This window comes from Sarcophilus harrisii, chromosome 4 (assembly GCF_902635505.1).
Source record: "Sarcophilus harrisii chromosome 4, mSarHar1.11, whole genome shotgun sequence".
Lineage (NCBI taxonomy): Eukaryota > Metazoa > Chordata > Mammalia > Dasyuromorphia > Dasyuridae > Sarcophilus > Sarcophilus harrisii.
In genome coordinates this window covers 156,956,267-156,968,359 of record NC_045429.1, presented here as the reverse complement: position 1 = coordinate 156,968,359, position 12,093 = coordinate 156,956,267, and the positions used below count along the sequence as shown (strand labels likewise).

Here is a 12,093-nt window from a genome sequence, read left to right as displayed (position 1 = left end):
GGTTAGAAAAACTTTAAAAAAATAATTCTTGGAATCTAAACCATTCTCTGGAATTCTTTAAACAATGACTGCACTAATTCCAGCAGCTGCAACTTCAATCTCAAGTCAACAAACCATGAAATTCTCAAACAAAATATAAAATGACTCATGACCCTTCTAAGTAGGCAACTTGCTCCCTAGGGCTTTTCCAATGAGATATTTGGTTGCTAGGATTTCTTTCTTTCTTTCTTTTTTAATTAATTCTAGGCTGGGTCCTGAGAGCTAGTAAATGGGAAAAATATTTGTGTGTGTGTGTTGTACATGTATATGTGCACAATGTAAAACTGGGTGAGTTGTGTAGGTGGAAGGTGTTAATTTTAAATAGCTTCTTTAATGACATGACATATTCAGGGCACCGAGCTCCCCATTTTCTAGGTTGCTGCAGCCCCCTGAAAAGCTGCCACAATGAGTCTCCAAGGAAACCATAATACCCTGGTTACCTTGGTAATACTTCCTGCCTGCCAATGTTTCAAGGGATTTAAAAACTACACTTTCAGGAGTGGCTGATTTTTTTTTTTTTTTTTTTTTGCTGATATATACAGATATATACTCCAGTTGAAAGTCAAATAACACTTCAAGAACCTCTAGATTCTGGAGCCATTATGGAGTATGCTAAGAGGGGATGATTCCTCGAGATTGGGTTTCTTTATAATCTTGCCATTTCCAGAACAATAGATTTAGAAAGAAAGAGTCTTGCTCCTCTAAATTTTTTTTTACAATTTTTTTTCTAACAGTTTCATGTTTTGAATAGTGTGTATTAATTAGATTCCTTAATGATGGCTGCCAAATAATGAGCTTCCATAATATCATGACACCAACCAAAGTATTCTGCCAGAAATTGCTTTAAAGTTGGCTTGATATTTAAATAACCAGATTGATTATTTGATTATACTATCTGTTTTGTTTATCTCTCAAAGTACACAGCACTCTCAGAATGAAATATGTCCCCTTCTCTTAATTCACAGTCACCACACAATTTTTTGTCCTCACTACCTGTCTCCCAGGCTGTTGTAATAGCAATTGTAATAATTGGTCTCCCTCTCTCAATTTTCTCTCTTTGCAGTCTATTTTCCACACAGCTGCCAGAGCGATCTTTTTTCCCCTAAAGCATAGGTCTCATCATATCATTTTCTACACACACACACACACACACACACACACACACCTATTCCCAACTCAGTAAATCTAGTGATTCCTTATTACTTCCAAAATAAATATAAAGATCTCTGTTTGGCATTTAAATCTCTTTACAACCTTACCTCTTCCTACCTTTCTAGTTTTCTCATATTTTACTCTCCCCAGGAACTAGACAATCCAGCCCCACTAACTTACTGTTCCTTTCACATAATACCCTCTACATTGGCTGGCCCTACCCCATCTCCTACCTTGAAAATTCACATCCTCAGGTCTTCCTGAGTAGAATTTCTGGCTTCCTTCAAGACTCATTTCAAACATCACCTTATATATTCCTATCCATCCCTTTCTCCACCCATCCAATTACTAATGCCTTTTTCCTAAGATTACTTTCCATCTATTCTGTATGTATTCTATATGGTTCCTATTTGTTTTCATGTAGGTCTTCTTTAGTATATGGGCTCCTTGAAGGCAGGGACTTTTTGTACTTTTTTATATTCAGTATTTAGTACAGCACCTGGCACATAATAAATACATAATAAATGTTTTTTGATTGAATGAAATACGTGAGCTTATTTACATTAGAATACTTTTTTTCAACCATCCTTTCTAGTCTTAGCTCACACCATTCCACTCCATATTCCTTATATTCCAGACACACCAAATTACTCACATGAACTTGTCTATCCTTTCCCCATCTCTGTCTTTGCCTATGCCAGTCCCTTCTTCTTACAATGTACTTCTCATTATGTCAACCTATTAATCTCCACTCCACCTTCAAGACCTAACTTAGTTGTCACCTTCTGTATAAAGTCTTTCCTGATTCCTCCAGATGAAAAGAAAATTTTCTTCCTCTGAACTCTCATAGCTTTTTATTGTTACCAGTCGTATGGATTTACATTTTATTATACATTTATGATTACTAATGTCTTATCTCCTTTCTTAAATTTACATTTTCAGCTCTATCAAAGAAAGAACTGTCTTATTTATCTTCTAAACTCTCCTGACTTGTTCCTTAAACATGGCCTAAATGTTTGTGAAACTTCTCCTGAGACTACATACATAAATATTCTTTTAAGTTAATTCTTAGAAGTATATATAGAATTTTGACTGCTGGTCTTTTTACTTACTTTTCTTAATTGCTAAGACCACCACAGTATCCTTTTATCAATTATTAGTAAATGGAGGTTAGTTGGAACAAGAAAACAGAATTTAAAGCTTGAAAGCCAATTGCAACTCTTCCTTGTCTTTACATATTGTGTGTTAAATTTATTCTAATCATATAACAAGCAGATAACCCAATTATGCTGTGCTCTGTTGATACACATGAACTATCAAAATAACCATACAATGCATTGGATGGATCCTGTATGGACTATTTATGGGAAGTCATGATCAAGAACATGTCTAGATATGGACTAAAATGTGTCCAAACATGGATGAGAATCAATTACAAGATGCTGTTGTGTTGGAGTCATCATTGTCTTTGTTGTAGGTAATCCCCATCATCTCCAGAAATAACAAATCTATCAAAGTAATTAAAGTAATTCCTTCTTTTACCCTTCTTTTTACACTCTCCCAAAACATATAACCTGTTTGCATTTTCATTAACAGAAATGTAGTCATCTGTAATTCTCCTTTATGGATTTAAATAGTCATGTTATTAATGTTGGTTGTTTTCCTTTGGATCAGTTACTGAATGACACAAAATAAGTTAACATAAAGGGACTTATACTATTAGAAATCTCTTCCTCTTTCCAGGTAAATAGGGAATAGAAACCAAATGCTAGGCTGTAAACTTTTAGTGAAAGATAGAGACTATCTTTGCCAACTTTTGTTGTCAGAGGAATAAGACTACTGAATTTTTTTTCTAAAAATTCTCATTCTTTCTACAGTGAAAATCAGCAGCTGCAACTTCTTTACCTGGAATGTATTCTGTCTATGCTCAACAGTTGCTCTACAACCATGCATAGCCACAAAGGTTTCACTGACCTCATTTGGTGAGTGTTTGTTTTTGGTATTTTCTAGGAATAAAATTATATTAAGAGAAGAAGGGGAAGAGGAGGGAGGAGGAGGAGAAGGAAAGGAAAGAAAGAAATGAGGTAGAAAGAGAAAGAAAGGGGGCAAAGAATTAGAGAGAGGAGAGAAAGAAGATAGAGAGGAAGGGAGTGAAGGAGACAAAACAAGAGAGGAAAGAAAAAGCTCCAGTTGGATAATTTTTTTCACTCAGGTGTCTGTAATAACATGCACACACACATACATATATATATATATGTATATAGAGAGTATTAATTCTTCATGAAGGCAGGTGTAGAGCTTCTTTTCTTGCCAAAATCTAAAGCTTCCTAGCCAGTAACATCAGATCCAAAGTCATTTACTGGTGGTCTGCTTTTTTTCTGATGGTGCTATCACTGTTTCCAAATATATCCAACCATAGTGTCATGGGTTTAATCATAGTCTGTTTAAAGTTAGAAGAGAACTTACAGATCATTTATTCCAGTTACAGACAAGGTCACTGAGACCCAGATTTGCTTCAGGTCACACAGAGATATAGTAGCAGAGTGAGATTGGAAGTCAATGATTCCCAAGTTCTGCATTTCAGAATCAGTATCCTTTCCACAGGACCACACTCCTCAAGTCATTTAAATCCCTTTGAGCCTTAGGCACCTTTCTATAATTCCTATGATAATTATGGATGGGGTTTCAACCTACTAAGCAGAGGGAGTTCCCATACCTACAAAATCACAGAATCATGACATTCTGACATAAATATAAGTAACTCTGTCTCTGTCTCTGACACTCTCTTTCCTCTCCTCCCTTTTCCATTTCCCTTCTTTCCTTCTCTCTTTCTTCTTTCTCACTTTTTCTCTTTCACTTTTCACTGCCTCTCTGTCTCCCCCTCTCCTTTTCTCTCCTTCCTTCATTCTTTTTTCTCTTATATATTTATATATGTATATATACATGTGTGTGTGTGTGGAGAGAGAGACAGACAGACAGACTGACAGAAAGAGACAGAGAGAAAAACATAGATAGATAGAGTGAGTCAGGATTTTTCTAATATTTTCTAATATGCTAAGCAAATGTAGGATATTGTTTGCACCTAGGGACCATTGTCTCACATCTATAGTGCAGAGAAATTGGAGTTGTTGGCTCCTGCCTTCCTGCTTCATCCTTGATGAGAATCATTTAGTTATAAACGTAATCACAGAGTATTAGAGTTGGCAGGGACCTCAGGGGGCCATCCAATTGTTACAGGAAGCTGTTCATCCATAGAAGAAAAATGGATAATGGTATTTGTCACTGAAGAATCTGAAATTCATATCTTGTGTGAAAAGAACAAATTGTATTTTGATTAAAAGGAAATGAATGTCTATAACTAAACCATTAAAATTTTCTGTGACCATGTTATAGAAAGGATGATGCTTTATTACTTCTGTATATATTTTATTTGGTAACATCCAGTGTTTGAGAGGAAGAAATGTTTCAGTAATACTGAAGAATCCTTAGGCTGCTAAGACCATGGGATCCTTACTTATGAGATATCTGCCATCTGACCCCTATGGTCATAGGGTCATAGATTTAAAGCTGGTGGGATTCTTAGAGCCCATTTATTCTAATCCTTTCCCTTTGAATATGAACAATTTGACTTGCCCAAGATCAGAGAGTGAACAAAAGAACTGGGATGTGAACCAATGTCCTATGACTCCAAAGACAAAATGCTTTAGATTGCACTACATAATTCTGCCTTCAGAACTCTACTAAAGCAATATTGTCCAACTGAGTCCCTAAAAGATTGACATTTTCTCATGCTCACACTGATCATAAATGTTTAGAGTAAGATTTGAACCCAGATCTTTTGACTTCAAGTTCTGTGATCTATCTACTAAAATAAAGTAAAATTTTCTTACTTAGTCACTCAACCAGCCCATAATTAGCCAATTTTGAAAAAAGAAACCCCTACCACAATTGCACAATCAACAGGGTGATCACCTAGAGAGCTGTTAATATTCCAAGCAGTGGTAATATCTCACAATCACCCCTATGAGTCCCATATGATATCAATAAATATATTCCTAAGAACTAACCCCATCTACAACAACTAAATAGTTTTCTTAGTTCTGCCAATAACATTGAATGTTTATGCTAGAAATGTAACATCATTTAAAATCACCATCTCTCGTTTCTTTTCCCCTTTATCCTTAGGAAGCACCTGTGTCCAGCTCTTGTAGTGATCTTGGGAAATCCAATTCATGATAAAACTATCACCTCTGCTCACAGCAACAGCATCAGCCTTGAGTCTGACTCCTCTTCCTCCGGGGTTTCTGATCATGGCCGAGGATCTGGGTGTTCTTCCACAGCACCTGCTCTCAGTGGGCCTGTGGCCCGCACAATTTACTACATTGCAGCTGAGCTCATCCGTTTGGTGGGGTCAGTGGAATCCATGAAGCCAGTGCTGCAGTCCCTTTATCATCGAGTATTGCTCTATCCTCCACCCCAACACCGTGTGGAAGCCATCAAAATCATGAAAGAGGTAGGAAAGAACCTCGATATTTGTTGATCAGTCATTATGGATGATTTAAATCTTTCCAGGCTTCTGTTTCCCCATCTGTGAAACAAATGAGTTGAATTAGATGATTTCTGAAGTTCTTTTCAGATCTACATTTATCAGACTATGATCCTACAATCCATGACCCATAATAATGTGTTTTTCAAAATAATTTATTACAAATTTGTGAGGCATAATACATAGAGAACCTGCTTCAGAGTCAAGTTTCTGACCCATACTGATTGTATGATCTTGGTCAAGTCACTTAACCTCAGAAGGTCCCAGATAGCTTTCTAAGGCTCTGTGTGGTAGAACATTTGTTGATCTTTATTATCAGAGGGCATTTCTTTACTAAGCTCTGTACTTATAAAATGGCAAGTTCTACCCCCCCAAAAATTTATAAAACAAATTAAAGATTCTTTGCAATTATTTACATTTAAATAAATGTCAAAGTATAAAATATCACAGCTTTTCAGTTATTCCTTCAAATTTTCCATCCAATATTCCTTGCCTTTTAATTGTCTTTTGCTTTGCTTTTCATATGGTCTTAATGATTACATATCCTGTTCTTCTGGATCTGTTTTTTTTCTTTCCCACATTATTATTTGAGTAATGATTTCAAACTCACTCTCCACATCCGCCAAAATATAACCTTATCAACCTCTTTTATTTTGATCACAATAATTATTCTACCCTGTCACTTCTAATGCTTCTTTACTGATGCTGGGACCAATTCGAGCAATAAAGGCTGCCCCTCATTTGACAGCTTATGTCAAGGGAGAGGGCCTCATAAATATCTTTATTTCTAAAAGGAAACAAAAATCTTTCTCTCCCTCCCAAGTATCCAAAAGGCAAGAACCCAGACATTTTTGTATTTAGAAAAAAATAACACACAGATGAATTAGAAATCTCTCTTCATTCTCTGCCTTCTTAATCTCTAGGCATTCTCCTCTCCAAACTAATATTTTTACCCCTATTAGACTGAAATTGATAAAATACATTCTTTAGTCTTTCCCTTGCTCAAGAATTATACTGCTTCTAATTTTTTTTTTTTACTAGATCAAATCTATTTCTCTTCCTGCATCCCAAGCCTTCCACCCTTTCTGTTCATCATTGTTCTCCAACATGAAACCTTCTACTGTGCTCTAATTCCTCTTGCCTCCATTTTTCCTCCTCCAGTCCTTTTCTCATTGGCTGTGATCCTTCCTGCTTTTATCTTCAGTCCCTTCCTCTAGCACAGAATGCTCTTCTCACCATTTCCTGCTTCTCTAAATCTTACTTCTGATTTCGGCTCCAGATTAAATTTTACTTCTTCTACAAAGTCCTTTTTGATTATTCCAACTCCCTGTGATCTGCCTCTTTCAATGACTATGGCATTACAGTTTGTTCCAAACCATTTACCACTTGGTTATAATTACAGAATCATAGTATTCAGAGTGGGAAGAGTTCTTGGAGGCTATTTAATCCAGTTTATCCCTGAATAAGACAAACTACAAAACATTCCCAATGCAGGGTAATCTAGCCTTTTTTTGAAGACCATTTTTGTATCATAAATTCTTTTGCCATTCTAGTGAAGTTTATGTAACCATTCTCATATTATTAAATACACAAAATTTCAAAGGAAGGTAATTATATTGAAATACAATGATCAAAAAAAATTTGGGGGGGGGCGGGGTGTTTAGGGAAACCAATTGGGTTTGAGTAACTTACTCAGAGTCACAGAATTAGTAACTGTTAAGTGTCTAAGGCCGGGTTTGAATTCAAGTCTTCCTGACTCTAGGGACATCTACTGGGCCCCATTCAAAATATATATTTTTTAAAAATCCATGGACCCCAAGTTAAGAACCCTTTCTCTAAACCGTGACCCCATATGGGGTCATGACCCACATTTTAAGAAGCTTTGCTCTAGACCATTTTCATTTGATAATCATTACCTAGAAAGTATATTCTTTATAGTTTTAATGTAAATTTATTTTATTATGTTCATTTAAGATAAAATCCACGATGACTTTCTATTTGTTAGACTATTCCATTCATTAATCATATTGGATAAACTGAGAACCTACTGCAAAGTAGCCTAAAAAATTTTCATAACCAAATTGAATCCTGAGGGATAATAATCTCATTACCTCCTGAGATATGCAGTTTCACTTTAGGATAGGCCCAAATTCTGGGAAATTTCTTTCCATAGAACCTAATCATTTCTCTGCAACTTCCACTCATTGTTTTTCATTCCACCCTCAGAGGTCAAGCAGAACCAAATCAGTTTCTGTTCACATCACAGTTGTCATGTCCTCTCATGGCTTCTCTTCTCCAGTTTTAACAACCCTCATTCCTTCAACTGACCCTCAGCAGGATGCCAAGGCCCTTATTATTATGGTTGCCTCATCTGGATGCTCTCCTTTTTATCAGTGTTCTGCCTTTCTATGCCTAGACTTGCACTCTCCTCATCTCTATCTCTTAGAGCTGCTAACTCTCTTTCAGACTCTTCTCAATCACCTCCTATATGGAGCATTTCCTGCCTTTCCCTTCTCTCTGCCCCCCCCCTCTAAAATGTTAATACTCTCTCTCCACCAGCCCATCTCACCTTCCACTACTTTGTATTTAGTTAGGATATATTTTGATTTCATTTATCCTCTCTCCACCACCACCAGCCTTTCTCACCTTTCAATATTTTGTATTTATTTAGGATATATCATATTTACTTATCCAGATATATGTTGAAACATATATCTCCAGTAGAATGTAAGCTCCTTAAGTATAGGGTCTATTTTAATTTATCTTTGTTTTCTTAGTGCTTAACACAGTGCTTTTATCATATAGATATTTCATAAATTTCTGTTGAACTAAATCAAATCAAATGTAATAGTGCAGATGTGGTCTGACTACAGGCAAAATATAATAGTATCACTACCCCCACTTTACTAAAAATCAGGTAAACTCTATTAATATAATTTCCCCTGATGTATTAGTCTATTAACCTTGCCAAAAAAGGAAATGCTATTAGTTTGGTATGCCCTTTTCTTGATAAAAGGGACAGTTTGAAATAATGTCTTCCTTTTCTACCATCCTTTTACTTGTATTTTATGATTCTCTAATTATTTCTAAGAATTTTATTATTTTTATTTATTTATTTTTCCCAATAGTTGCTTGAAAGCAGTATGGTGTCTCATACAGTCTTGGTTACATACTACAAGTTTACTAATCATGTGACTGATCAATTGAAAGAGTTAGTGACAGAATGTCTGGGTGTGATAGGATGATGGGGAATGAGAAGTCAAATTATGCTTAAGTCCCCTTTCCTTTCTCTCCAAACTGTCAAACTCTGGAGCTATTGTTTTACATTATAAAAACATATGGTCATTGAAAGCTGAGTAACTTGCATGTGGGAGAGCTAAGTCTCTAATAGGAAAAAAATAAGAAGCCATAAGTGGATTTTGAACCACACTGATAGAAAGTATACTTAAGAGGCAGCTAGATGAGCACAGCAGATAGTGCACTGGCCTTGAAGTCTGGAGGACTTCCAGTATCAGACACTTAACACTTAGTAGCTATGTGACTCTGGGCAAGTCACTTAACCCCAATTGCCTTGCAAAAAAAAAAAAAAGAAAGAAAGAAAAAAGTATACTCTCACCACTGCCCTCCTAGATCCACTGAAATAGGAAAGGGGAAGAAGGAAACATGCATTTATTAAGTGCCTATTATATACTAGGCACCATGCTAAACACATTTGATCCTTGCAAAGATCCTTATGATAGTTGCTACTATTATCCCCATTTTATAGTTTAGGAAACTGAGTCAGATTGAGATTCAGTCTATAATTGTTTACATTTCTGACTCCAAAGCCAGTGCTCTATCCACTTCAGTGCCTAATTGTCTGTAATATGTCATTAATTTGTTTGTTTGTTTTTGCTGAGGCAATTGGGATTAAGTAACTTGCTCAGGGTCACACAGCTAGGAATGTGTCTGAGGACACATTTAAACTCAGGTTCTCTTGACTTCAGGGCTGGTGCTCTATCCACTGTGCCACCTAGCTGCCCTATTGATTTGTGATTTTTGTCTATGTGTGAATTCTCTGCAGACTTGAAAACTGTAATTCTTCTATAATTAAGATTTGCTAGTAAACACCAGACAGCATCTAAATCAAGTCCAGAACTTTGGGCCACATTGTGCCCTACTACTCTATCTTATTTTAAATAGTTTATTTCTAATATTTTCTACAATGGAGAATTGTTCTGTAGAGGACATTTGTCAGGAGACTCCATTTTTCAAAAGATCAAGTGACAGATTGCACAAGGTCAAAAAATAATGTAGGGACAGAGCTAGGCTTGGCATGCTCAAACCCCTGGATCATCCCTTCTGGAAAGGTTGATTCTTTCCTGCCTTACAAAACAACAAAATTCAGCATCTGAATCTGTATAGTGTATTTAAACAAATGCTTCCATTTCATTAAAAAAACAGAACAAAACAAAAACAGCACTCACGGTAATTCTAAAGGGTTAACAACTTAAAGATATTCAAAGGTTCAGACCTTAGGCACATAATGAAACCTGTTTCTGTTCAGGATGTTTGTTTAGCATTTTATTATATGAATACAAAGTGTGTTACTTCCATATTTCCATGTAATCTTTCTGGTTTCTGAAAGGAGGAAGGGAAGGGATAGAATTTCAAAATCCCTATATGTGAGTAAATCAAAGGGGTTGAGGTCCTCATTCATTAAGGAATGCTTGGTAGAAACCTAATTTCAACACTTTTTTCTCTTCCATGCCCCTAAATTAGAAGGGAATCTCTTTTCCCTTTATTGCAATTTTTATTGGCTAGCATTTCTAACCTCATCCCATGAACCATGACTAAAATATCCTTAATCCTAATCCAAGAAATCTCATGTTTTTATTCAGTGCATTCAAGCTCTGCCAGTTTTTATGTATTTTTTGTATACTGTCATGTGTCTCTCCCCTTCCCACTCTTCCCACTATGCACCTCTATGAATTTAAAAGTAAATGAACAATAGTGATCAGATTTTCAGCCCAGAGACTTACCATTCTTCTCTTTAGGATCATTTAGCACCAAATTATAATCTAAAAACAAATCTACTTTGTACTGTCATAAAACAAAGGGATGTTGCTACCCTAAGACAAATCATGCCCGATTTTTATTTCTACTCAAGTCCAGCCTAAAGTGTTGTATGTGTGGATGCTAAGATGCAGCTCAAGAAAAATATTAGAGCCTGTTTTGTTTAGGGAACAAGATTTACAATTAAGTAGCTCCTAAGGTTTACCAACACAAAAGAAAGGCTCTCTGTTTATTTGAGCTCATGTTTGTACAACTGTTTTTGTAAATATGTAATATTCTTTTCTTAAAAGAAAAAAAAAAGCAAACCTAAGGCATTTCTTTCTTTCTTTTTTTTAAAGATACTTGGTAGCCCCCAGAGGCTCTGTGACCTGGCAGGGCCAAGCTCCACTGAAGCCGAAGTCAGGAAAAGATCAGTCTCAAAAAGAAAATCACATCTAGATCTTCTCAAACTGTATGTATGCACTTCCCTCTTGTATATCTGGAATGATATTCAGGAGAATCCACTATGCCCGTGCGTGTGTCTGTGTGTGTGTCTGTGTGTGTGTGTGTGTGTGTCTGTGTGTGTGTCTGCGTGTGTGTGTGTCTCTCAGGGTGTAGAAGTGGTTATAATGGTTGAGAGAGAGTTAGCCTTGGAGCCATGAAGATCAGGATTCAAATCCTATCTCTAACATATATTGATGGACTGTGGGCAAGTTGCTGAATCCCTCTAACAACTAGAACCTTAAGCTAGAGAAAAAATGACATGAATTGGTAAAGAGAATCACTTCATTGTGGAATTCATTTTTCTAGTAATAATGTAAGTTAAATTTCTGTCTTATGATAAGATAGTGGATAGGGAATTAGCTTTAGAGATAGGAAACCTGAGTCTAATGTCCCCTGACATGTACTGGTTATGTAACCCTTAGTCTAAGTCACAATCTCCCATTGATCCCCAGAAACACTCTGTGACTAAAAATTACAGAACAGTTGCTGACTTATAACAGTAAAGAGAATTTTCTCACTAGAAGTTTCTTTCCTGGCCCTGTGAAACTGAAATCTATCCCTGACTCCCAAATAAATAGCATATGTGTAAAATAATAAATAATAATGCACATATTTACATATTTTTATATATCACATTATTGATAATTATGATATACCATATTCTTGTGCTATGTATAATAATATGATAGGATATAGATGATATTATGTCATCAAATATATTCCATATATACCATGATGTTATGCCATTATTATGTGATATAAAATATACATTAAACATATTGTTTTTAAACATATAATACTATACCACATGTGATATA

General features: G+C 35.8%; 1 protein-coding gene across 4 annotated transcripts in view; it reads left to right on the top strand.

The window, feature by feature from the left end:
* Positions 1-12,093, top strand: part of ARFGEF3 (ARFGEF family member 3) — a 207,172-nt gene that overhangs the window by 115,182 nt on the left and 79,897 nt on the right. For all 4 annotated transcript variants that reach the window (XM_031964200.1, XM_031964201.1, XM_003769494.4 and 1 more), the window contains 3 exons: positions 3,069-3,173; positions 5,377-5,704; positions 11,131-11,243. In XM_031964200.1, the coding sequence (XP_031820060.1) occupies positions 3,069-3,173; positions 5,377-5,704; positions 11,131-11,243 (546 nt within the window). The remainder of the gene's footprint in view (positions 1-3,068; positions 3,174-5,376; positions 5,705-11,130; positions 11,244-12,093) is intronic.